General features: G+C 43.0%; 3 protein-coding genes across 3 annotated transcripts in view; 2 read left to right on the plus strand and 1 right to left on the minus strand.

Moving 5' to 3' along the window:
- The first annotated feature begins 576 nt into the window (after positions 1-576).
- NAA20 (N-alpha-acetyltransferase 20, NatB catalytic subunit) lies at positions 577-10,832 on the plus strand. The gene is made up of 6 exons (XM_035101978.2): positions 577-699; positions 1,596-1,620; positions 3,910-4,000; positions 7,627-7,762; positions 9,749-9,894; positions 10,348-10,832. The coding sequence occupies exons 1-6, from the start codon at positions 647-649 to the stop codon at positions 10,431-10,433; spliced, it is 537 nt and encodes a 178-aa protein (XP_034957869.1). The 5' UTR covers positions 577-646; the 3' UTR covers positions 10,434-10,832.
- Positions 10,833-12,060: 1,228 nt separating this feature from the next.
- CRNKL1 (crooked neck pre-mRNA splicing factor 1) lies at positions 12,061-25,172 on the minus strand. The gene is made up of 14 exons (XM_035101977.2): positions 25,075-25,172; positions 23,139-23,291; positions 22,066-22,157; positions 21,791-21,949; positions 21,248-21,414; positions 19,901-20,079; positions 18,978-19,148; positions 18,657-18,848; positions 17,750-17,809; positions 16,951-17,031; positions 15,823-16,062; positions 15,508-15,609; positions 13,679-13,927; positions 12,061-13,119 (listed from the first exon to the last, which is right to left on the minus strand). The coding sequence occupies exons 1-14, from the start codon at positions 25,120-25,122 to the stop codon at positions 12,955-12,957; spliced, it is 2,058 nt and encodes a 685-aa protein (XP_034957868.1). The 5' UTR covers positions 25,123-25,172; the 3' UTR covers positions 12,061-12,954.
- CFAP61 (cilia and flagella associated protein 61) overlaps positions 25,138-27,177 on the plus strand; it is a 110,604-nt gene continuing 108,564 nt past the window's right edge. Inside the window, exon 1 of the mRNA XM_035101986.2 lies at positions 25,138-25,330. The gene's annotated coding sequence lies outside the window, so the exon portion shown is untranslated. The remainder of the gene's footprint in view (positions 25,331-27,177) is intronic.

Below are 27,177 nucleotides of genomic sequence, written 5' to 3' on the forward strand. Positions count from 1 at the left end.
CTCCGCAGTTTTGGGGGTGTCCTGGCTTTTCCTTTTTGAAACATGGCAACCCATATTGATCTCTAGGCTCCGCTGGGACCGGAGAGGCGAGCTGAGCCCGAGAGAAGCCCCGGAGGAGGCAGCGGGATTCCTGCGCAAAAGTCTTGGCGAGAGACAAAACCGAACCAGCTGTGGGGAGATATTTTAATGTTGCTCATCATCAAAAGAGGAGAGGGTAACAGATATGTTTTAATTTATGCAGGGCAAATACCGTCCCCATTTTTTCCCGTGACAGAAACTCTTGGCGGCTTACAGAGAAAAGAACATCTAAAAACATAGGAAAGAAAACAAACAATAAAAAACATTAATTGCTGTCATAGGACACGGTATACATGTGAACAGGAGCCGGGGAGGGTGGCCGAGCAGACGTCGCTGTATTGTGAGTTCTACACTTGCGCGCTCTTCACTTTTTTAAATCTCTGGACAATTCTGACGCAAGAGGGCGTGGCTTCCGGGACCCCGTTGGGACCTTCGCTTCTTTCTCGAATGGTCGCCCTGGCAACCGATGGAACGGAAGTTGTGTAGTCGTTGACCGGCGCCGGCGAGAAGTAGTTCCGGGGCTTCCGCTGCTCTAAGGCTGCCCCGCCCCGCCTCGCCGGGGGAGAAGATGACTTCGCTGCGGGCTTTCACCTGTAACGACCTCTTCCGATTCAACAATATGTGAGCCCGGAGGCCTCGGGGGCCCCGTCGCGGGGCCGGGAGGGCGGGGAGGGGCTTCGCTTGTCTCTGGTTCTTCTCCGCTGGGGAAGTTGCTTCGGAGAGGGCTCCTTTCGTGACTCTCTTGGCTCGTCTGAATGGAAGGGAAATCACCTGGTCTCTGGCATATATGCACATAAGTTACATGCCCTTGAACATTAAGGGACTCTTTAGACCCGCCTTCCTCGCCCTTGGGCCCCAGATGCTGTGGACTGCAACCTCCCTGGTCCTGCTAGCTATGGATGATCGGAATTGTAGTCCAGCAAACATCTGGGGCCCCAAGGTGGAGAAAGACTGGTTTAGAGCACGTGCTGCCGTTCCAGCTCTTTGCATTTGTGTGCCTAGGGTTGCCCTTTGAGAAAAGGGGAAATTGAATTTTGCTTAGGATTGCCAAGTGCCTAGCAGCGAGTCTTATCAATTCTATGAATTACTTGTACCTTTAAACATCAAATTGATGAGCAGAAATCAGATGAAGCTTGTTGCAGATAAAGATGGTCATCTGCCAATTTCTGTAACCCAAGCTATGGTTAAAGGCACAGCTACAGTGGTTATTTTAAAATTTAGTTTTGCTGAAGGAAACAGCTCTCCTCTATTGAGTATTTCAGGATCTCTTGGAATTAAAGGGATGTTAGAACTTGCCTCCTGCTCTTCTTTGGTTATACTTTATTCCCTGACCCACTGAGTTGTGTACCCAGGGTAGATCACAAAATTAATAATTATTCAATAGGCTAGTTTGAGGTTCCAAAATTGGTGCATGGGATAGAAGAGATTGAAAGGTTTGCCCCATACCCAGTTGTAACTGGCTCGAAGTTTCTCCCTAGTAATACTTTGGGTTTTTAATAAGTTCTTGTTTCCCACAGCAACTTGGATCCCCTCACAGAAACTGTATCCTTTTAAGCCTCAAGACCTCTGAATGCTAATGGTAGTACTGTACCTGTGAGCCTCTTCATACATGCTACAGAAAGCATATGTTTGTCCCTGAATATTTTTATCAGGGAGCTGCAGCTATTCCTGGCGTCTTGCAAGTGTACCTACATGACAGAAATGTTTGTTATTGCATTCATTACTTATTCTTCTATGGGCAGTCCATAAAAATGCAATATATGGGGTTGCCAGACTCAATAGAGGACAGGACTTCTGTGCCTTTAATTGCCCTGCTCTCTTTTGAGTCTGGAAACCTTAAAGAGAAACCAGCAGACCCTTTGTTTCATTTCCAAGCAAAGGGTCTGCTGGTTTCTCTTTAAGGTTTCCAGACTCAAAAGAGAGCAGGGCAATTAAAGGCACAGGAGTCCTGTCCTCTATTGAGTCTGGCAACCCTAGCAATATATGGGGCAGCCTTGAGAAGCTTGTAATATGGAAGTTAATATGGATGCCAAACAGCTGTGTGTTGTATTTATTATTTAATTATAAAATTTCCATCTCACCCTCCCTAAGGAGCCCAGGGCAGCAAGCACCAAAATAATAAAACAATCATATTTTTTAAAATAAACAAAACTTATTTAAAAACACTTAAAAGAGTCATATAACCCCACAGCAAATAATATCTGGATCTAGTATCTCTTGACCATCAAATGCCTGATTAAACAGGAATGCTTTTCAGTTTCTCCTGAAAGTTAATAATATCAGCTTCCTACCCTCAGAAGTAATATTTTGAATGTATCACTTTGACTATTCAAATTGTTTATACAGTGGTACCCCTGGTTAAGAACTTAATTCATTCCGGAGGTCCGTTCTTAACCTGAAACTATTCTTAACCTGAGGCCTTTAGCTAATGAGGCCTCCTGCTCCCGCTGCACGATTTCTGTTCTCATCCTGAAGCAAAGTTCTTAACCCAAGGTACTACTTCCAGGTTACCAGAGTCTGTAACCTGAAACGTTTGTAACCTGAGGTACCACTGTACAATGTTTATTTGTAATCCATACAATAATATTGTAAATGTCTGTGATGTTATCCCTGTAATACAAATGTGTAGCCTTTGTGAGCTTGTGGCAAAATTGAATGAGACACTTTCTGATTCATAGCCCAATGTTCTCCTCCAATATTACGTCCAAGCTAAAATCACTTTATGCAAGAGGTTTTTTTATTTCCTTTTTTCTATAGAGTGTCTTAAGTCGCAAAGATTTAAAAAGTGTCATAGCAATCAATACTTATTTAGAACTGGTACATTCCAAGTGGTCAAACAATATGTTTCTTAGTAACCCATCCAATAGCCTGCAAGGAAGATCAGTATAATTAGTGCCTTCTTTGCTGTGTAGATGCAGTGGGGCTGATAAATAGTGGTATAGTTGAAGCTGAGGAGAGAGATGAACCAGAGAATTATCAGTTCTTACTCTTTATTGCTATTCCTTCTAAAATGGGTCATTCCATATCAAGTGATATCATGTATTTTGTTGTAATGTTCACAATATGTACTAACAAGAATTCTTTCAAAGACTTAGTTCTATCATGCAATAGCAAGCTATCACTTGGCTTTGGAACACATTTTTAAAAGAAATGCCTGACTATTTTTTCAGATACCTTTTAACTGAATAACATTCTAAATAAATGCCTGAAGGAACTGATATTATAACTTGAAGTCTTGTTTATTCTGTTATATTTTGCTCCAAGAAGACCCATTTATCCTAAATAGAACCCAATAAGGCAGATATGTATGTACATTTTTTAAAATGTGATCCCATCAAGATCCCATTATGAAATTTTGCAGGTAGCTCTTAGAAATATTAAATAATCAATACAAATGTTTTGGAATTTTTTAATCAAATTATTTTTTTTAATTTTTTAAATAAATTTTATTTTATTGCTATGGCTAGTGGCTGATGCAAATAAAGGTTCTTCTGATTCTGATTTTACATCCTATGTTTACCTGTGATATATTGTCAGAAATTTTATTGTTATTATTATTTATTTTTTACTCAGAAACAGACAGTAGTCTTAACAATTTTTTTAGTATCTTACTGTGCAAAACCAGAACTGTTTGGAAAACAGTTACTTCGGGGGTGAGCAACTTCGGGTCCCCCAGATGTTACAGAACTACAACTTCCATAGTCCTTTACCCTTGGTCATGCTAACTGGGAAGGATGGGAGTTGGAGTTCAGCAATAGATGGAGTGCTACAGATTGTCACCCCCCCCTTGTTTATTGAGGTGATATTTTCTTAACATGCAATACTCCATAGTATGGAATTCCATTTTACTTGCAGTACTTGGCTCACTGGCCTGAGTATTTTATTGTTGCAGAAGCTCCTGGTGGAGAACTGATGGGCTACAGTAAGTAGGTTGATTTTCCTTGTTTCTGTGTGACCAATCTTTGACTTTGACCAATCTTTGACTTTGTTGTTCTTTAATTATTTGGCAGTAGAACTGCAACATTTACTCGGTTTTTAAGGGCTTTTTATCAACCATGAAGATGTCCTTGATAAATTGGACAGAACCTTTTGTTAATATTAGTTTTAGTATGAGCATATAAAAACCACATATGGAAAGTAACATCTTAAGGTAGGGGTTGCTAGGCCATAGCCCCCAGATTCACAGTCTTCTTCTTCTTTTTTTAAAGTAAGTTTCTAGTTTTTATAATCTCCAGTAAAAGGCAAAAGGTACACACATTATTCTTTTTTTGTGTGTATCACCCTTACTGACACCTCTTCCACCTTGCATCTTCTCCCCCAAAAACTTGCAAAAGCCCATATGTGAGAGAAATGGTGCTACACAGTTGGGAGAGGAGAAAAAAAAGTACAGTACCGTGTTTCCCCCTTTTTAAGACGTAGTCATAATATAAGACGTAGCAGGATTTTCAAGCATTTGAGAAATATAAGCCACACCCCGAAAATAAGCCATACCTAAGACGGCCCTGGATAGAGCTCCTGAGGGTGGCCAGCCTCGCTATCGCCACCTCCGCTACTGCTGCCACCCCGCACGCTCTTCATCCCCCTGTTGTTGTTTTAGTTAGTTTATTTTTTGCGCGCCTGCCGCATTCGCAGAGCGTGAGAGTTTTTATCTCTGCCGAAGCGGGCCCTCCCCCCGCTCCCTCATCCGAAACCACCACCGAAACCTCCGAGCCGGGTCCGCAGCATGGTGGTAGCGGTGGAGGCGGTGGGTTTGTCAGGGGGCTGTGAAGGGAGGATGCGAAGGCGGAGGGAAGCCCCCCCGTGCTGCTGCCGGGCATGTGCGGCGCCCCAGGAAAATGGCAGAGGCGGTGTGAATCCAAGCGATGGGGGCAGCTAACAGACCCGCGAGCCACATCGCCGGCATGCTGGGTCCTTTCCCTTCAGTGAGTGCCGGCTGGCGGCTCCCGGGCCCGAGGTTTTGCCTTCTGCTGGGGCTGCCGAGGAGCCTTGCAAGGGAGGAAAGGAGGCGAAGCCGGAGCCACCTCCCCCTCCACCGCCTCCTCCTCCTCCCCCTTTGCCTCTTCTCCCCTCTGCAGCGTCTCCCGGGTCCCGCATGCTGAAGCGCGGGCAGTTAAAGGTTTGCTCCGCATAGGATCGGCCTGCTGCGGCTGCAGAGCGGAGCACCAAGCCAGTGGCCTAGCCTCTTTCTCTTTTTTTGCCCAGCTGAGGAGGCCTGCAGCCCCGCCGCCGGAATCGGCGGCTGCAGGGCGGAGCGCTCCGCAGCGCCGAGCGCTCGGAGAGCCCTGCAGCGGGCAGAGCGCCGAGCCAACAGCCTGGCCTCTTCCTGCCCCAGCCGAGGAGGTCTGCCGCCCTGCCGTCAGAATCGGTGGCTGCAGAGCGGAGCACTCCGCAGCGCCGAGTGCTCGGAGCGCCCTGCAGCTGGCGGAGCGCCGAGCCAGCGGCCTGGCCTCTTCCTGGCCCGGCCGAGGAGACCTGCCGCCCCGCCACTGGAATCGGCGGCTGCAGGGCGGAGTGCTCCGCAGCGCCGAGCGCTCGGAGCGTCCTGCAGCGGGCGGAGCGCCGAGCCAACAGCCTGGCCTCTTCCTGCCCCAGCCGAGGAGGTCTGCCACCCCGCCGCCGGAATCGGCGGCTGCAGAGCAGAGCGCTCCGCAGCGCTGAGTGCTCGGAGCGCCCTGCAGCGGGCGGAGCACCGAGCCAGCGGCCTGGCCTCTTCCTGGCCCGGCCGAGGAGACCTGCCGCCCCGCCGCTGGAATCGGCGGCTGCAGGGCGGAGTGCTCCGCAGCGCCGAGCGCCCGGCAGCGCTGGGCAGAGCAAAGAGCCAGCGACCTGTCACCTCGGTGCCTGGAACCTGCTGCTGCTGCAGCGCCCAGCAGAGCGCCCAGCAGCACCATGCAGAGCACCCAGCAGCACCCCGAGCCCTCGGCCCGGCCTGGCCAAGGAGGCCTTAAGGTACCATAAAAACATAATTAAAAAAATAAGACATCCCCTGAAAATAAGACACCGTGTGTTTTTTTGAGGAAAAAAAGTTATAAGACGGTGTCTTAAAAAAGGGGAAACACGGTATGTGTGTGTGAGAGAGAAGAAGAATATTGTATGCATATGTGATCTGTGAGGGAGAGAGAGGTGTGTATAAATCTGTTTATGTGTGGTCAGAGAAAGAAATGGACTTGAGCAGAGAGAGAGAGATGTCTGTGTGAAGTGTGTATGTGAGTGTGTGAGCAATGCATTTGTGTCTGGTCAGTGAGTGTGTGCATGAATGTGTGTGAGAGAGTGTGGTGGGGCCACCTTGGATATTTTCCCTGGTCCAAGGGGATGCTCTCTGTTATTAGCTAGCAAAAGCATCATTGTGTGTATGGGGCAAAAGCCAATATTTTGTGATCTTCACAGTCTGGACCAGCAGGGTGGATTGACTTCCCTTGGTAAGCCTGAAGTTGTCCATGAGTGTGTGTTGGAAGCAGCAGTGATGGTTCTCTCTCTAACTGATATGTCATGCCTCCCATAGCAGCCTAGTACTTCCTCAAAATTTGAAATGTGCCTCCTGATCCAAAAAGGTTGGCAGCTCCTGTCTTAAGGTATTTCTCTCACACATCCCAAAACGAGTGCTTCATCTGATATGCATTCGGCTACAGCACATCCATATACAGTATGTATCTTCACAAGATGTGCTTCTTGCTTTAGTAATAGTTTTTACCATATGCAAATATATCCCAATTTAATTGATACATTGATTTTATTCAAACAAAACTCATAGTAATCTATTAGAATTTCTTTAATTGGGTTTCAGCCCTCCCATCAGATGTCAAGGAATAAACAACTGACTTTTAGAAGACATCTGAAGGCAGTCCTGTTTAGGGAAGTTGTTAATGTTTGATGTTTTATCGTGTTTTCAATATTTTGTTTGGAGCCACCCAGAGTGGCTGGGGCAACCCAGTCAGATGGGCGACATATTATTATTATTATTATTATTATTATTATTATTATTATTATTATTAAGTGAATACACTTACAATTATAGCTTTTGTTGTTCTCCTACAGTTCCGCATCTATTAGTATCTCCCTGGACTCCTAAGTCACAGACTTCACTTTGATGTTGTGTATAGTCAAAGAGTTACATACTGTACATATTTAGTATTTCCTCATAGTGATACAAAGGTGGCAAGAAGAGTCTGCTAGGGTACTGACCTGAAAGACTGCATGTGTCTCTATCCACTAGAAACCCTGCTCAGGGTTTTAAAGGTCATTCACTTTAAAGCTGGTTTTAGGAGACATAAGAGTTAGAGACTTTCTATTTTTTTTCTTGAAATTAAATTGGAGACACTCTGAACTTTTTGTTCAGTGCTTAATTTGGTATGTGTGAGACATTCTGGAATCTGTATAGTCCCTGATGTTCAACTTCTAGTCTGAGTCCTTTTTAATTGCCTGCATCTGTAGAGAAGCATTTTTTCTGGTTTTATGTCAAACACCATAAATACAATAGCTAAGTTTCTGTGGGCTGGCCATGGTCTAGCCCAAACAAACTAAGCCATTTTATACTACTTTTCCTTGTAGTCATGGGGAAAGCTGAAGGTTCAGTAGCCAGAGAAGAGTGGCATGGCCATGTTACTGCACTCTCCGTTGCACCTGAATTTCGGCGGCTAGGTTTGGCTGCTAAGTTGATGGAACTGCTTGAAGAAATATCAGAAAGGTGAGGGGTACCTACTAAGTGTAAGAGCCTTAATTACTGCATGATAAACATATCTTTTCCTCTGTTAGCGATGTATTGATCTATTTGAATTCCTGTAGATTTATTGATGAGAACAGCTGAAGGCCTTATCATAATTATATGGGAAATTATTTTGGGGACTCTTAAGAAAGCAACTCATCGAGAGCTTTATGAAGTCAGGAGTGCTTCATGAAGAAGTTTTGTTTTAGGAGTGTTGGGGTGCTGCTCAGCTGACTGGTTAGGTTAGCCAGTGTCAAATAAAAGGCTAATACTGTAACACATTTCTCTAAGTTACGATAGCCTTCTGCTATCCAGAAATTGGATTCCCAACTCCCTTCAGCCCTTACCATCAGTCATGCTGGCTGAGATTGATGGGAGTTGGGCACCCAGCAACATCTGGAGGGAACCACATTGACTCCCTAAGTGGTGGAGGCTGCAATCCTATGTACACTTATTTGGGATAAGCCCCACTGAACACTGGGATTTCTTCCCACACAATTGGCTGCATGATATTTTCCCAGTACTTCCGTTAGCAAGAAACATGTGCCAGTGAATAGAGTTGTGGTTGTGGGTAAATTATATATGATTGAATTATTTCCTCCCATAGCCGCCAATTATTTATTGATATTCTTTTAAATAGGGTTAAATAGGCATTTTGGGGGTGAAGGGCCATGCTGACCCATAGGCCACATTAACCCTTTTGTGTAAAAGTGGTTGGGGCCAATTTTTACAAAATGATTAGGAAGGGGGTGCCTTGGAGGGGTGGCAGAAACTTTTTGGCCTCACAGCAGCGGGCCAGTAAAAAAAACCAAAAAGTTTTTTTTATGCAAATGGATAAATGGGAGAGGATCCACATTCAGCATTACACAATTACAAACATTACATCTGCACAAGCGTAGATGCTTGCTAGAGGAGCAATCTCTGCCCTGCTCTCCTCACGTGCTGTTCTAGGAGGGCTTTCCTGTCCCTCTGAACCAACTTGGGGGAAGCACAAGGATGATGTTTATTTAAAGGCAAACCATAGTTTGTTATAGCCAAACGAAGTCATGGAAGCAAACTTTGGTTTGTGCCAATTCCAAACCATTGTTTTAAAGTCCAGACAAATAGGCAAAGTGGGAGCTGCTTGTTGGCTTCATTTTCCATTTGCTCCAAAGTATTCCAACCCGAAGGTTCAGTGGCCTCCGGAGGCTGGAGCAGCAGCCTTAACTGATTATCAAGACAAACATCATACTAAATCAGAAGTACCCCTTATTCTGGTTTTGCCAGTTCAGACAAACTAAGTGTAAACATGGTTTGTGTAATGATGTGGGTAGCTTCCTCATGAGTAAGCGGCTCCAAACCCCGTGCTTGGTTTTTACAGGGTTTTATTTATATACATATGTACAAGACAGAGCATCAAAAAGCATATCCAATCTAATCCGATCCAGAAACACCTCCCTTCGTGACTTCCGCCAACATAGCCCCCTGGGCACCTTGAACCTCCTCCGTTGGTCCCTCCTCTTTCCCCCCCTCCTCTGTTGGGGTGAGGGTGCTAGTGGAACACCTTCTCCACTAGAGCTGCTCAGTTGAGGGGCCGGCGCTGTCACTTGGGGATCCTCCCCCTCGAGTGCTTTGGTCTGCCCTCTGCAGCTCTGTCTCTGGAAACCTCTCCTCAACGTCCCCCAGGGTCTGCACCTCCTCCTTGAGCCCCTGTCCCCTCTTTCGGTCGCTAGGCTCTGGGGCTCTGGCAGCGTCTGGGAGCACTCGCTGCGATTCACCAGACTCTCCGCTGCCCCCTGGTGGTCCTCTGACAGTTTGTTATGAGGCATGGCCTCTTTGTCAGTTTGCCTGTTTAGTGCATAAATCTTTCAATTCTTCACTGCTTAGTTCTTATGTTTTTTATGTAGATTCCTGTGTAGCCTCTCACAAACTATGTGGTTTTCTGTTAGTTCTTTTGTCTTATTGTGTCATTTTCTTTTCTTAATGAAGAAAGGGCGGATTTTTTGTGGATCTCTTTGTAAGAGTGTCAAATCAGGTTGCAGTGAACATGTACAAACAACTAGGCTACAGTGTGTACCGAACAGTGCTAGAATACTACTCCGCCAGCAACGGGGAGCCTGACGAAGATGCTTATGGTAAGTGTTGTGCAGAAAAAGACACTTTGGACAGTCCTTGTGATGTAATAAATCCCCATGCAGTTAAAATGAAAATGTGAAACTCATTGACAAAGCTTTTTGCCCAAAGTGGGTGGAACAGGAGATGTGACTGTGACCTGTGTGTGGCAGGGTATATTCCAGGCATGCAGAAGCCCGCTCTCCGCCCTTCAAGGACTCATTCCAGCCAGGCGAAATCACTTGAGGAAGCTGTGAGCCAGAGCTCTTGAGGGGCTGTGTCCTAGGCAGAGGAGTTGGAGCTTAGAGAGACCCGAGGGCTGCAGGTTCCCCACTCTTGATCTTGAGTAGAATGATAAGCCAGGCCAGTGTAAGGGCACAACTGACCAAAGAGAAGTACTCTGTCTTCTCTCACTGAAATAGATGGCCACCTGAAGTGTATTATGTTGTAAATATGTTGTTAATCATTTTCCACAGATATGAGGAAAGCTCTGTCCAGAGATACAGAGAAGAAATCAATTATACCATTACCCCATCCTGTCAGACCAGAAGACATAGAATAAGCTCAAGCTGTGGATATTTAGTCAACATTTTGAAAAGAACATATTTGAAAGCATTTTGGACCATCTATGGAAAATGGTGTTTAATTATGAATGTACTTCGAAACCTGAGAGCGACAAGGAAAGCGTGTGCAGACCCGAAGGAAACGCTTCATTTTTAGGCTACTGGGCTGAGGCCCCCAAACCCAACAGACTTTTGCAGCTGCACTATTGGTTGCTTAAGGTTTAATGTTTTATACAAAAATAATTCATTGGCTGTGCAGAACTATTTCTAAAAATGTGGTCGATTAAAATTTTTAGGAGCCTGGAGCTTATTGGTGTCACTCATTCATACTTTGAACATTGGAACCTTAAAGTATAAATTGAAAAATAAATAAATAAAGTCAACGGATTTCAAATGAATTCCTCTTGTACTTGATTCACTTTGGTAAAATTAGGCAACCCACATATTAACACTTATTTCACTTATGCAACCACAGCTTTTTGTGGGGTGGGGGAAAATAAATAAGTGGAGAACAAGGAAAACTCACTCTATTTATTCCTCTCCCCCCCTTTCATGCACAGCTGCAATTGTGGGCTTACTTTGGAAAGGCAGTACGATGGCTCTGGGAAGCAGCCTTCCACCTTGCTGAGCAGGGGAGAGGGGTTCAGTTCCAGGGATTCCTGTCTTTATGCATTTATACATGGACACACACACCTCTGAACCAAACCCTTACATAAGCCGAAAGTTTCCTGTATTTAATTTAATCTGTTATTGAGGGGCAGTTTGCCTTTTCCCTTTAATGAATTAAAAAGCATCATGTAAAGTTAAGTTTTGCTAGTATGAATCCTGTTTGAGTTATTCAGACTATTATTCTTGCCAGTGGTATTATTCTTGCCAGTGGCTGCTTCACAAAGTAGTAAGTAGAGTGGTGCCAATATGCCACCTTACTCGGACAGGGTTCTTATTATCAGGGGCTCTGGTTTGTAGGTAGGCTGCTTCTCTAGCCACAGTTACTAGTAATAGTATTAATAGCAACATGCAAGTAAAGTGGCTACAACCAGCACTCTTTAGCCTTATTTTAATAGAATTTTGTACTCAAGCAATCCCAGTCAAGATAAACTGAACTCTGTGATGAGTAAGAAATAGCTTTGGCATAAGTTTTGTTGTTTTCTATATTGATCCTCATTTTGGTACCCAGTACACACAATACACAGATTTAAGAATAAATCTGCCATTACATAGAAGAGAACTAGATACAATGGGTGGCTAATCCAAATGAACAGTGTCCCTCGAAGAACTCCATTAAACAAGCACTATCAAGTGTCTCCTAGAAGCCCATTTCTCACTTGGAAGCCATGTATACCTCAAAACAAACTTCCAAAATGTTGTATTTCATAAGCCATTTGATAATAGGCTATAAAGATTTCACAGCCTGTGGGAGTATTTTAATGGTCTATATCAATGCCCATGGAATGGACCATGTATGCACCAGATTGAAGAACCATGCTATCAGATGTTTTAGGACTACAATTCCCATCATCCCTAGATAACAAGACCAGTGGTCAGGGATGATGGGAACTGTAGTCCCAAAACATCTGGAGGGCAGAGTTTGGGGATGCCTGCAATAAGCATAAGTTGCAGTCATCTCACTTTGCAGTAGCAATTAAGTCTAGGCAATATATGGTTTTCAACACCATCTCATTAGCTAACCATCACAATATACCAGTCTAGCATGATGTGTGAAATAAGGAGGGTTGGCTGGGCTGTGGAGGGGGGAAGGCTTTTTGTTACATGATCTCCATGCTCTTTCTTAAAGCTCTGGGTGGTCCTTTCCAGCAGCATGCACAACCAAGGCACCTGGGCTGGAGAGTGGAAAGAGCGACCAGAAGGAAGGATTGCTCCGCTTGGGCTGATTGTGGCCTTTGCTTCCCAGCAACACGTCCTTGGTCGCTGTACCTGGGCTGGCAGCACTCGGCTGGCAGCACTCAGCTGTCCTTCCTAGCAGAAGGAAGGAAGGGGCAGGCAGGAAGCGCTCTTTCTTAAAGCACCAACACCATGGTTAAGGGGAGGTGCCGAGGCTGACTTCTCAAATTGCTCACAAGTATACCGCCCCCTGAAGTTTTGAAGGCTGTTCACAATGTATTGCTGGGTCAAATATAATGAAACGGTTATCCTGATGTGCCTTCAAACAGGTTTTGAATGATGTATCATATCACACAGGCCTAGCAGTAATAGCTCATTTCTCAGGCCTGAACCTCTCTGATCTATAGATTTTGTAATGGGACAATGGAAATATTTTATAAAAGAATAAATTTCCATCTGGCAATAATGCTTCAAGGCTTTACTTGTAATTTTGTTTTCTGGTGCTGCCCATCTCTTTTCCCCACACATGGACACATAGCATTACTACTACTACTAGATGAAGTGCTAATGGTTCTCTCTCGCATTTCAAACATTGGCAGTGATATTTTTTGGAAATATTTATTGTATTTATTTGGCAAAAATTCTGTACAAAATCAAACAGGGAAAGCAAATGTGGTATCAGGGACTGCTTTCATCCACATCCTTGTCTGGATCTCTCTCTGGATCATCATCTTGTTGCTGCTTCTTCCAGAGTTTAGCCATTGCAAGCAGTTTGAGGTTGGGCTGATTGGCAGCATCTTCTGGGAAGATGTAATCATAGTATTCTTCCCAGCCTGCATCAGACTAGAAGGAGAAAAGTTAACATAATTAGACACCCAAAACATTATGCCTGCTTGCTTCTTTATCAGACATATAAATTTTCCTACTCTAGTGTTTCCATGCAATAGTTGATGTTTCATAGACATTTTTAAATAGCAGCATAATAGCACAGCATAATAGTGCTGTGAATTAGGAAGTTGCATCTTTGAATGAAGTTGCATCTTTTTCTGGCATCTTCCAGAAAAAGCTGCCGAGGCTCCATCCTGCCATGTGTTCTGGAAAACTTATATATTGTTACTTGTGTGAATACTTACTTTTTTTAGTGCATACCACTTCAAAAGCACTCACTGCTATGAAGCAGTATACAAATTAAGGCTGCTGTACATGTGTACCTGATAGCAAGTCCTACTGAACAACAGTACTGCTGCATAAAATTGCACTGTAAATCAATGAATTGTGTGTGCACACTTACACACTCCACACAGCCCACACTACTATAGCTCACAAAAACCTTCACTTGATTCTGCTGATGTATAAATTGCTTCTTGAAAAGCATGCAAAGCCAGGTTTCCAGGTCTCTTACCCCATCTTCAGCTTGAAGTTTCCTCCTCTTCTTGACTTTCTCTGGCATGAGTTTGTCTACCCTCTCTTTGCTGGATTCGGTTCCAAATTCCTCCTCAAAGTTTCTCCAGGATTCCAGAAGCATAAGCCTCTCCTCTTTTTCCTCACAATTTCTCATTGTTTTATTAGCCTCTTCATATACTTGCCGACATCGTGGTAAGCTGTCGTCTTTCCCTGCTGAGAGCTCAAACTGAGCAAAACTGATCCACACCTACAGCAAAACCAAGTAAGTACATATTAGGGTATGCGGCAAATCTTTACAGAGGAAAACAGGCTGCCAAAGGGTCTGACACTAATCCATTGTTGTATAATGCATGTCAAGTGTTCTGCTCTGGAGCTGTATATGTTGCATGGAGCATATAGCAATAAATAAGAGAATATATTATAGAAGTGAGAAAAGGTACAAATTCACTGATTGCTAGAACAGTCAAAAATATTCACATCCAATATCCTTGAGCACTGTGGATACAAGTTTATTTTGGCCATTAGAATTAAGCACTTTATTCTAGTGCTTAAGATCTCTAATTGCTTTGGATTTTTTAGAGTTCGTATTAAAATGGAGCATTGAATTAAATTATTTTATTTCTAAGTGTATGACTTAGAAGTCAGATTGCTCTCTAAACCACATACAAAAATAATATTTTTTAAAAAAAACTGGGTAAGGGAATGTGAGGGAGAGAAAGTACAATCTGAACAGAAGAAGTGTCATACATTCTGAATGGAGGAATAAGACATATATGGAATCTGCTAAACCAGGCATCCCCAAGCTTCGGCCCTCCAGATGTTTTGGACTACAGTTCCCATCTTCCCCGACCACTGGTCCTGTTAGCTAGGGATCATGGGAGTTGTAGGCCAAAACATCTGGAGGGCCGCAGTTTGGGGATGCCTGTGCTAAACAAAGACTATTGCCCAGTAGCTTCAGAGGTGATTGTGAGTGGTGTCTGGACAAAGGAAGATGTGGATTTAGTCAGTCCCTATACCAGAGGCATTAAAATGATGGATGGTTGAATTCCCTATTCACATTTCCCCTCACTAAACTCCACATGACAAATGTCATGGATATGACAGGTTGTAGCTCCACCTTGTGGCCAAAGACAGGAAAGGCAGGCTGTTTATTGGACCATCACTTCCACTGGAAAAAATACAAGCTGTACCTACACCGTTGGCAACATCTACAGTGGTACCTTGGTTTATGAACTTAATCCGTCCCGGAAGTCCATTCTTAAACTGAAAGCATTCTTAAACCGAATTGTGCTTTCCCTAATGAGGCCTCCCGTCGCCGGTGCCCTTCCACCGTTCGGATTCTGTTCTTAGACCAAGGTAAAGTTTGCTAACCGGGACACTACTTCCAGTTCTGCAGAGTTTGTATACCGAATAGTTCGTAAACAGGGCTGTTCTTAAACCGAGGTACCAAAGTATTTGCTTTTCAATATGTAGTAGTACTGTAAGTTGGCTTCTTTGCTCTATTGGTTCCAAAGCCCCGAAAGATGGATCAGTTTGCATATGATGTGGGCCATGCTGAATGCTGTTTAAGAGCTCGATAAGTTCTCCTGGCCTATATTGTCCCAGGCCTTAAAATTCTGTAGCAATTTTAAAGGCAACCCTATCTAAACAAACTCATTCATTTTCTAAGCAAACCAGAATTAAATTAACAGATCTATCAAGGTAGCCTAAATTACAAACTTGCTGACTTCTCCAGTGGGCTACTTAAGCTTAAAAAAAAAAACTGCACACAGCCTTTTGTACCAATGAACTACAGTGGAATCTAGTTCTACCTAACCAAGTACATACCTTGACATGCTGCGTTCTCTGAAGCAATCGCCGATAAAGATTTCTTGTGTTCTCATATTCCTCTTGTTCAATTTCAAAGTCAATGTAAGATTTCCAAAGAACCTAGTAGGAAAGCAGACAGGCCAGTTATTAAGGTACAGCAAAGTGAACATTCCCACATAAATAGGTTGTCTGGGCAATCATCTGCAGCAGACCATTGCACTTCGTATTCAAAATCCAAATCTGTTTATTACTCCCATATTATCTGAGTTATAATGTATTCCCACCAGAAAAAATTATGTTGCAGAGCACAGCAAACTCCAGCACCCCTCTTACCTCTGGCATGTCTAATCGCGGCTGGCCAATAGCCAACTCATATATAGCTCTGGCCCTATCAACATCACCAAGAATGGTTTCTAATTCTGCAAACTTGATCCATGATGTGCAGTTTTCAGGTGCAAACTCTAGAAATTTCTCATACAGTTTCCGGCAACGATCAAACTCTCGTAGCTGCAACTCCAGTTCAATGTAGCCTTTAAACAGTTTGTTCTTTGGACATTTACCTATGGATGTTCCCTGTAAAGGGTAGAGTCAGAAATTGCCCAAAGCCTGTTAGAGAAAGAGCACGAGATTCAAACATGCTTTTTTAAGGCACACCCAAAATTACAGCGAGTGAGCTTCTAAGATCTGATTCTCACTCCCAATTTTGACATGTCCTGACAACAACAGCTGCTATCATGGTTAGAGTGTTATATTTTGGGCCTGTTAAAGATACATTACAAAAGAAGGCCAGACCCACCAGTAAACATGTGCAGGAGGAAGAAAGACAAAACTTCTGGCACCTCAGAGAATCAAGTGGTCTTATGGCTAGTGGTGGTATAAAGACACTTCCTTAAATAAAAATTCCCCTGTGGGGCCCAAGGTGCTGATCAGGCCCAGTGGGTTCCTTTTCCTTACCAGAACTTGGTTAAAGAAGCAAACTAGGGATGAAGCATTTCTATAGGCTAAATCAATTTGTTGGGAAGGAAGTGGCCTGACCCTCCCCTTCAAATTCAGCTTAGAAACCCCACTGGGTATGCAAATGCAAATGATCACTGGTAGAAGGTCATCTATGGCATTGGGAAATACACTTAACCTTCACTTCAACAGCTAACAACAAAATTCGAAAACTGCCCCTTGATAAAATATGGAAGAATCTTTAGCTGTACCAACTAACCATTTGAATCAGATACTTTCAGTAACTGTAGCGCCCCATAAGTATAGACTTACAGAGCTGGAGTAATATTGTTGCTTTTATATGAAACAAGATAACAAGTTTTATTATCTGTAACAGCTGTTCAATATGCAAATACAAATCAATAAACATTTTTCTTTAAAAAATCATGACAAATCATGACAGATCAGCTGATCACCCTCATTGTATCACAAAGGAATTAACTTGGACAATCACTTTATTTTCCTTACCAATGCTCGCCTGGCAAACTGGAGATTCTTCTGTCTTATTTCAAATTGAGCATACAACAGCCATATTTTGGCAAATGTAAACTGAAAAGAGAAATAATATAAAGATTCTCTAACAGCAATGCCTCCAATTCAACTAAAATAAAGTCTTCTTAAATATGCCAAAGCAGAAAACTTGCCCCAAAGAATGGTTATTAACAAGCACAGAGCATTTCCCCTGATAAAAAGCATTTTTTAAAAAAACACACGTGGAAAGTCATATCTACGTGTGTTTCTGCAGTGATGGTAGGGGGTAAATTCTGCAGAAAATTGTCTAGTGCTTTCTTTTCCACTGAATATTTTGTTTCATAAGTTCAAGAGTAACAATTAATGGATGCCAGCTGGAAATAAATATTGGAAAAGCTTGGCAGTTTCAAAATTCTTAGTTTACTAAATAAAAGTAAATACACTGCCATATAATATCACTCTCTAGGGTCATCAGAAAATGTTCTAATTTGCATAGGCAATGTTCCAATTCATATTTTCCCAGAGAACTCGCATCATTGTGTAGCTGTCTTTTTTGTCTCTGGCAAGCCTGTTCACTTACCTTACTGCAAGTCCCATGGGGCAAAGTGTTTCTGAGTGGATGTGAACAGGTTTAGACTATGGGAGAAAGTGAACCATAGTCGAAACGTTAGCCAAAACAGGGCCAATATTTCTCTACAGGGGGACTCTTGAACTCAGAACTGATATGACAAATGGCCTCCACTCACACATGTGCACCTTTATGTACGAACCCCAGGCATACAACAGAATGTAGTACCTTTTTATGAGGAATGAGTTCAACACAAGCTTGATACACTTGTCTTGTCCGCTCTGGATCCTGAGAAAGAACACATTCTATGTCACATATGCAGAACAAATGCTTCTAAGCAATTACATTCAGAATGCCCCTTAGGAAATTGTCTATCTTGTTGCCTGTGTTAGTTATACTGCTTAAACCTGCACTCCTGCTCTAGAAACCTAGACCTGCTTACAGCTCTCCACCATCAGCCCCTTCCCCTTCTCTTCCTGTCCCCATTTCTCCTCATTCCCCCTTTTACTCTCTAGGGGGTTCAAAATATAGTTGCTATACTACTAATTGCAACTAGATATGGGTTCAGATCACACCAGTGGCTCAAAGTGTTTCAGTGCTTTCTGCTCCATTTCGGAGCACAATTCAGATTCCACTTTTCTCAGGGACCCTTTTCTTGTACACCAAACTGCCCATGCATTGAGATTGTTTAACGGGACCTCTGGAAGGAACCAGAGGGTGAAAGTAATGAGAGGCGCTCCTTTCCCCTATTGCCCCGTGGCAGTGGAACTCTTTTCCCAGAGAGGCTCACATGGTGCCCATGCTGTTTTCCTTCTGGGCACTGGGTGGAAGCCTTTTTGCTTCCAAGGCTTTTAAATAAATGATATATATTTGCATCTCTGTTTTAGTTTTTAAATGCTGCTTTTAATCATTGTTCTACTGTTTATGTTGTTCTGATTGTTATTGTTTTTAAATTGATGGGGGACAGAATTAATTGAAGGGCAGCAAATGGGTTTTTGCCCACTTGAATGAGTAATTATTTATACATATACATACACACACACACACACACAAATTAATAATTTATTTAAAATAATTCCATAGGTAAATGCAAGTCACATTTGGTTACTCAGAAAATCAAATTCAGGAGTTGTACCTTTGCCTCTAGCTCTTCATACAGCGCATAATTGATCCACAGATAGATATACCTCTTCCAGTGCCTCTTTTCTTGAATTGGAGGAACATTGGCAATGGCTCGTTCATAAACTTCACGTACAGCATCAGGATCCGCATCACTTTCCACAAGCCTCAGGTAATCAAACCAGGCATCATAATTATGTGGATTAGCCTTTGAGAGAGAAGAGAGAACCATTTCAGAAACATAAGCTCTTAGTAGTATTCTGAAGACGGCAGTTCAGGGAACTGTCATAAAAGTTTGTGCTTCCATTTGCCCCCAGCAGTTGCTGCATGCACTCACTTTCACTTCTTCTTCATACTGGAATCTTCTCTTGCTAACTATAATATCCTCGATTCCTCGTCGGTCCCCAAACTTCTTCTCAAAAATGGTGTAATTTTTGAAGAGCTCTTGAGCTTCATGCTTTGGGATTCTGTCCAGGGCGTATTTATAGATTACTCTCACCCTTTCAAACTGGAAAAAGCAACAGCTTAGAAAGCAAGGAGAAATATGCTCTACATAAATGTGTAGTAGTACCACTCTCTGGCACAAGCTTTTCAGTTAAAGGAGAGGCAGATGATCTTGGGGAAGAACCCTGACTGAGACCTTGAAGAATAAACAGTACAGCACTGACTCACAACCCAAATCCTCAGCCATTTCTCAGAGTAAGTTCTACAAGGCAAGAGATACAACCATCAGTTTGGGCATATAACAACATAGCTGTCAACCCTCCCTTTTTTTGCTGGAAATTCCCTTATTCCAGGGCCGTTTCCCACTGCTATCCTGGATTGTTAGATATACCGTAGACTGTCCCCGGGACAGGCGAGGCTGCTGATCCCTTATTTTCAAATCCGAAAGTTGACAGCTATGTATAACAAGGTTCTCATTTTGCTCAAACATATATAATCTAACATTTTTTTATAAAACCAAGAAGCCCAATGTAAGTTCTATGTTGCACTGTGGTCTATTCTTTTAAAATGTCCACAATTGATAGGTCGACTTTAGCACACACAGAGAGACCTGATAAATAGGAACTCTGAAAGCAAGACATCTTCACCTTTTCAGACAACTAACCCATACAGAGCAAGCTGGAGAACAAGCACAGACGGGATTGGAATCTGGCTGTGGGAACCACTAACTGGGAAAGGAAGGTTTTGCAGTATCAGTCAAAAACAAACTTTTTATTGCAAAATGCAAGCTATATTTTCCAACAAGCAAAATGTTACCTCTTTCTGGTTCTCTTCAAATTTGGCAAAAGCTACATACAGATGCTCATTCATATGTTCTTCTCCAAAGAATTCCACTGCTCTCTCAAATACTTTCCTTGCATGGGCAAAATAACTATGTTTTTCTTCAAAACGGGCATACTTTATCCAGTTCTTAACATCGGGATGCACAATGACAAGTGGAAGATGTTAAGGAATTCAAAGTATGATGAATTTCATTTTAACATCTATCTTTCAAGAATAAAATGCAACAAATATATTATGCAAGGATAACAAAAGGATGGCGTGATTTTATATTTCATGGGGAAACAGAATGATTTGGGATACAGATCTAAGATTTTGGGAAACTGGTAAATGAAGCAAGACTCAAATAACTTGTTTTTAAGTCTCAATCAAGCTAGCAGCACTTTAGGGGCACCTATATCCTATATAACCTCCAAAACACTTTTGTGCATGTGGGTCCTGATGTGAAAGCAAATCCCTTCCTTCCAATGTAGCATGCTTTTCACATGCTTAATCACGTCTCCTGTTATGTTACTCTCAACCCAACAACATTCAAGATAAAAACTGGTTTCTTCAAAGCCTAATTCATACCAGGCAGAATTAGTGGAAAGCATTGTGGTCACTGAGCATAACTGAATGCACAATATGTAGTCTCATCCAACAGGGAGCCAAGGTGCACCTATGTCTGCATAGAATCATGCTTTTGAAATGACATCTTTTGCTGCTAAGTTTTAGTAGCAGATGAAAAGGCGACACACAGGGCCTAATTGTCTCTGAGGTGATACACTTGTATCTGGCCTCTAAGGATTCAGATGGCAAGTGAATAATCACATGACTGAAGGCTCCTTCAAAGTAAAAACAATACAGTGGTGCCTTGACTTACAAATTTAATCCGTTCCGAAGGCACCTTCGTAAGTCGAAAAACGCCATTGGAAACGCGATTTCCCATAGGAATGCATTGGAAACGGAAAAATTCATAAGTCGAAGCAATCCTAAGTCGAAAAATCCCTATCTAAAACAGCTGCGGGTTTTTTTTGGGGGGGATGTCAAGACATTCGTAAGCGTGCGGCCATTACCCCCATTTGTAAGTCGAAAAATTTGGTTGTCGAGTCGTTCGTAAGTCGAGGTACCACTGTATTCCTCAACATAGGAAATTAGCTGTCAGGAAGACAGGTAAGTTAGTACCTTTCTCCTTCAACATCCAAATTCCTATAATTTCTACGTTCAGCAGATAACCAGGTTGAAAAGATGCTGCTTTCATTTGGCCTAAAGACAAAATGTGAACAAAGCAACAACAGAAAAGTAAAACATTAGGCTGAAACAGAAGCAGACTCAAAAGGATATATCTCTCATATATAGAGCGTGCTCTGTCCACCTCCTTGTACCTCAGCTCAAAGTTAATGTAAGAATGCCAGGATTGTTCTTCTGGCTGCCATTCCATCCAGCGCTCAAACACCTGGCGGGCTCCAGCAACATTTCCCAGCATCTCTTCCATGTAAGTATATTTGTACCTTTCCAAATAAAAGCAACGTAAGAAGCTTAATCCAGGCTAATCACTCGTCACACATAAGTCTATGTTCTAGTTAATATCTTTTTTTTAATCACATATGGTGCTTGAATATAGAGTGCTTCCACATTTGGTGTCTAGCACACCCAAGTATGGATTCCTATTTTGGATCCTGGTCATCTCCCAGGGCAAGCAAATAGTTCACCATTAACTATGCAAGATGCAGTGACATCTCTTTTTCAGAAAACTACAGTATTTATTTGTTTTTATCAAATACTTTTCAGATGATCAGAAATAGATGCTTTGTCACCCATTTAGAGAGGAAGATATACTCTGGTTTACTGATTTGTCTGCAAAGCAGCAAACCATGATTAGCTTACCAGAACTGGTTGACTCTTGGTAGAGTAGTAATAGCACGATCCCAGATGTTTCGGGCATGATTAACTTGGCGGTTCTTCATTTCCATCTCGGCATACTTCAGCCAAAGGGTGACATTTCGGTAGTCTACATCTAGAGCACGCTCGTAGATGGAACGAGCCCTGAGAGCAAAACATTGTGGAAATTAATACATGTGCGATTCATACTATAGAGAGCTGGGCACTGAAAGTTATTCATACAGCTGATGGTGCTTGAAAGGCAACTCTTAACAAAGTACCTTTGTACTTCTTTGAGGCTTTCCTCCCATTGTGCGTACTTGATCCAGTTACTGATAACTGTCCTGTTTTTTCTTATGTTATCTTCAAAGGTCTAGGGAGAAAAGTAGAGTGAGTGCTGTGTAACCAAAGGGAGATTGGTAAGGAATTTAACTGTCCGAGTTCTGTTTTTTTTTTAATCATGTAGAAGTATTCAGTCAGGTGATTTAGGTCCAGCATACCGTAACGGCTGTCTGATTCCTTATAACCCTGCCTTGATCACTGAGGTCTTCAGGAGAGTCTGTGATAGTGGGGTCCCATGGCTCAGATGCACAACTATGTATTCAGTACTGTAGGCCCAACTCTGTAGAATTCCTTCCCAGCTGTGATCAGACAGGCCCCCTCCCTGTCAAACTTTTGGCACCTTTATTTCAGCAGGCATTTAATTTTTTATGGCTTTACCGATTTTATCTTGATTGTATCTTTTTAACTTTACTGTACACCGCTTAGAGACTAAGGCGTTGAATGATATATGTCAGGTATAGGCAACCTCGGCCCTCCAGATGTTTTGGGACTAAAACTCCCATCATCCTTGACCACTGGTCCTGTTAGCTAGGGGTGATGGGAGTTGTAGTCCCAAAACATCTGGAGGGCCGAGGTTGCCTATGCCCAATATATGTTGTTGAAAGAATAGTGACAAATACTGAAATGCTACTACTGAAGGATAATTGCTGATAGCACATCTCAGAAGCAGCTATCTTAGAGAACACTACTTTTCTTATATATCATCATGTTCCCCCAAAAACCCAGCAAGTGACAACTGCATATGAAGATGTGTTCTTAATAGCTAGTGTAAGTAGCTCTTTGACATGTATAGAACTCCTTCCTCTGAAGCACCCCCAGAATGAAACCTTTTAGGATGCAATGTATTGTATGGTTAGCGTCTGGCAGCCAGACTTAAGCTGCTGAGGGAAAGGGTTATTTTTAAGGTTACAGTATGTTTCAACAAGTTATTACACATCAAGAGATTCTGGGATACAAGTTCAAATAAATAAAACCAAATGTTTAGCATTAGATAAGCATGATGTTTACTTGCCTTTCTTTTTCGAAGTTTATAATCATTTAGCTCCTCTTCATCTGTGATCTTCTGTTGAGGAGGTGGGGGAAGAAGCTCAAGTTCTCTTTCTTTAGCTTCTCTTAAAAGTTGCTCTGCTGTGATCTGTACCTCTGCTGGGGCTTTGTTTTTCACCTGGGGGACAAACCATTTCTTGTAACGACATATTTTAGCATTCTATGCTAATTGTAGAAAGCAAGTTCATAAGTTAATACAAAGCAGCTAGGCTTGGAAGTTAGTTGACTTATAATTTATAATGAATTGCAAACACATTAAGAAAATATACTAAACCATAACTTCACTTGTCTATCTCGTTAAATATTCCACAACTAAGAATTTGATTCGCTAGGAAGAAATGTTAAAAAGGAAAACAGTGACCAGTGTAAAAAAGTATTTAATCAAACATACTTTTTGAGAAAAGATTATGGAAACACACTAACAGGTAAATCGTTTTTTAAAGTTTCATAATATTGCCAGTGGTTCTGAAATCACCCATGCCAGTTCTTTTAATACTCTTGGATTAGTTCATCTGGCCCTGGAGACTTGAATACATCTAAACTAGCCAAGTATTCTTGTACTACCTCCTTACTTGTTCTGGGCTGTGTTTCTAAAAATAATCAATAGTCTTTGAGAATTCCTGGAGAACAGGCAAAGTCCCAGCAGACTGGAGGAGGGCAAATGTTGTCCCTATATTCAAAAAGGGGGAAAGGGAGGACCCAAACAATTACCGCCCAGTCAGCCTGACATCAATACCAGGAAAGATTCTAGAGCATATCATTAAGCAAATGGTCTGTGAGCACCTAGAAAGGAGCGCTGTGATCACTAAAAGTCAGCATGGGTTTCTGAAAAATAGGTCATGTCAGACTAATCTGATCTCATTTTTTGACAGTCACAAGCCTGGTAGATGAAGGGAACACTGTGGATGTAGCATATCTTGATTTCAGCAAGGCCTTTGACAAGGGGCCCCCTGATATTCTTGTAAAGAAGCTAGTAAAATGCGGGCTAGACAATGCTACCATTCAATGGATTTGTAACTGGCTGACTGACCAAACCCAAAGGGTGCTCATCAATGGCTCCTCTTCATCCTGGAGAGAAGTGACTAGTGGGGTGCCACAGGTTCTGTCTTGGGCCCAGTCTTATTCAACATCTTTATCAATGACTTGGATGATGGGCTTGAGGGAATCCTGAGCAAGTTTGCAGATGACACCAAATTGGGAGAGATAGCTAATACCCCAGAGGACAGGATCACACTTCAAAATGACTTTAACAGATTAGACAACTGGGCCAAAGCAAACAAGATGAATTTTAACAGGGAGAAATGTAAAGTACTACACTTGGGCAAAAATAATAATGAAAGGCACAAATACAGGATGGGAGACACCTGGCTTGAGAGCAGTACATGTGAAAAGGCCAACCAGTGTGACCCATTATAGATACTGTATATAGATATAGTTAACTGTCTAGAAATTGGTGCCTTTTTTAGAGTTTTATTTCCCACTTCCTTCCTTGGTCCTCGTCCCTTGTGCGTTGCATTTTTATTAATTTGCCTGCTGGTTCGTTCATTACAATGTAAGCCTGCGGGTTGTGAATGTCTTGTTTCGATTTGAACAGGCTTGGCCGATCTGGGAGCCTTTTTGGCTGACGAGCGGGGTACAGATTCTCTAAATAAATAAATAATACATGTATTTACACCCCGCCTTTTTCCCGTGAAAGGGACTCTCGCGCGCTTCCTCCTCCGGCCGACCAGAGCCCTAAGGAAGGCTCCTGCTCGCCCTATCTCTCGGCTTTCACCCGCCGCCGCCGCCTTCCCACGTGCTTCCTCCCACCTATTCAGCTTTGCTCGGGAAGTAAAGGCCTAACGAAGTCCACTGAGGCCCAGGCTCGGATAAACGCGCACAGGCCGCATCCCGTTCCCCACCTTCGCCACTTTAGGGATCCGCTGCTTCCCGGCCGCCGTAGACGCCATCTTCCCCACTCGTCTCGAGCTGATCTCCCGAAGCTCCGGCTCCGCCCCATCACCTTTAACCCTTTAGCATCCCAGCATGCCGCGCGCGGCGGGAGGCCGGCTTCTGCGTCGCCATAGCAACGGCCAAGCGCGTCCGACTCAGATCGGGAGCAGAGCTCGAGTCCCTGAAGAAACCGGGCGCGGACGGGCGGCAGCCCCAGCGGGGAAGGTGAGTCCCCGGCTGTCACCCATGACGGCACAGGCATTGGCCGAGCAGAGACTAGATGATCCTCAGAGACCCCTTCCAACTTTACAGTGCCATGATTCTAAGCTGCTCCTCACCCGGCGTTTGCTGCTGCAACACCTTGTATGTTTGTATGATCCCGCCATTTTGGAGCCTCAAGACGGCAGGCAGCGTGAAAAGGGTTCCCAGACCCAGACCGCGAATGATCTAGACGTAACGTGCATGGAATCGAAACAAAATAAAAAAATACACTGAAACAGAAGTCACCAGACGCTTATATATAGAGGGTGGGGAGGGGTATTACTCAGATGTGTGGTGGGAGTGGGTGATTGATTGACTGACTGACTGATAGCTGTTGACGACTGTTAACGACTGCAATTGGTCTTGCAGGAAAAAGCAAGGGGTGAGATGGCTAAAGATAGCTTTATTATGTATAATGAGATAAGAATCCAATGTCTTTATTCAGACCAGGTCTCTCCATGGTTTTAAGTTTGGTAATAAGTTGCAGTTCAGCAACTTCCCTTTCCAGTCTATTTCTGAAATTCTTTTGTAATAAGACAGCTACTTTGAGATCTTGTATAGATTGTCCTGGGAGATTGAAGTGTTCTCCTACTGGTTTCTCTGTCTTGTGATTCCTGATGTCAGATTTATGTCCATTTATCCTTTGGCGTGGTGTTTGGCCTGTTTGTCCAAAATAGAGAGCTGAAGGGCACTGTTGGCATTTGATCGCATACACAATGTTAGAAGATGAGCAATTAAATAGTCCTGAGATGGTATGTTGGATGTTGTTGGGGCCAGTAATGGTGCTGTCCGGGTGTATGTGGCAGCAAAGTTGGCATCTGGGTTTATTGCAGGCTCTGGTACCAGTGTCCATGTTAAGTCTGGTGGTGGTATTATTGTGGGTGAGGAGTTGTTTAAGATTGGGTGGCTGTCTGTAGGCAATGAAAAGTCTTCCTCCCAGAGCTTGAGAAAGAGAGCTGTCATTGTCTAGTAAAGGTTGTAGATCTCTGATGATGCGTTGTACTGTTTTAACCTGGGAGCTGTATGCAGCTCACGCCGCTGGCGGAGAAATGGTGGAACTGGAATCTTTGCCTGAGTGGGACCCAGTTACCTGCCCTGAAGTAGAAACCCTTATAGACCAATTCAAAGCGGCCAAGGCCCGCAGAGATGATCTTATATCTATTGACACCATCAAAGCCAACAAAGATTGGTGGATTCCACTTCTAGCAGCACTTTATACATATATAAATAAATCAGCAAAATTTCCCTCAAGTTGGAGTTCTGCGCTGATAGTATTAATACACAAGAAAGGCCCGCACACTGAGCCGAGCAATTTTAGGCCAATCAGCCTGTTGAATGTCATTGGGAAGATCTACTCAAGGTATTTTGCTAAATAAACTATCAACTTGGGTGGAGAGCAATAATATCATTGCAGAGGAACAGGCGGGTTTTCGCCCTGGAAGATCTACAATAGACCAAATTCTAACCTTGAATAATTTGGCTGAAAAGTATGCTGGCAAAGCCCCAAAAGTTCTCCATGTGGCCTTTATTGATTTTAAGCAGGCCTTTGATCATATTTCTAGAGAGCAACTATGGACAAAACTGGCAGCCACAACAATTGATCGCCGTCTTCTCCTCCTGATCATTAATCTGCATACAAATACCACTCTGAGAATCAGGCTAGATAATAATGGTCTAGTTTCCAATCCGGTCGCCACCACTAGGGGGGTAAGACAGGGCTGTCTGTTAGCCCCTGCACTGTTTAATTTTTACATTCACTCGCTAGTGGCCCATATGGCCAATAATGCTTTCCATCCACTTAAATTAGCAGG

Source organism: Zootoca vivipara, chromosome 8 (genome assembly GCF_963506605.1).
Source record: "Zootoca vivipara chromosome 8, rZooViv1.1, whole genome shotgun sequence".
Classification (NCBI taxonomy): domain Eukaryota; kingdom Metazoa; phylum Chordata; class Lepidosauria; order Squamata; family Lacertidae; genus Zootoca; species Zootoca vivipara.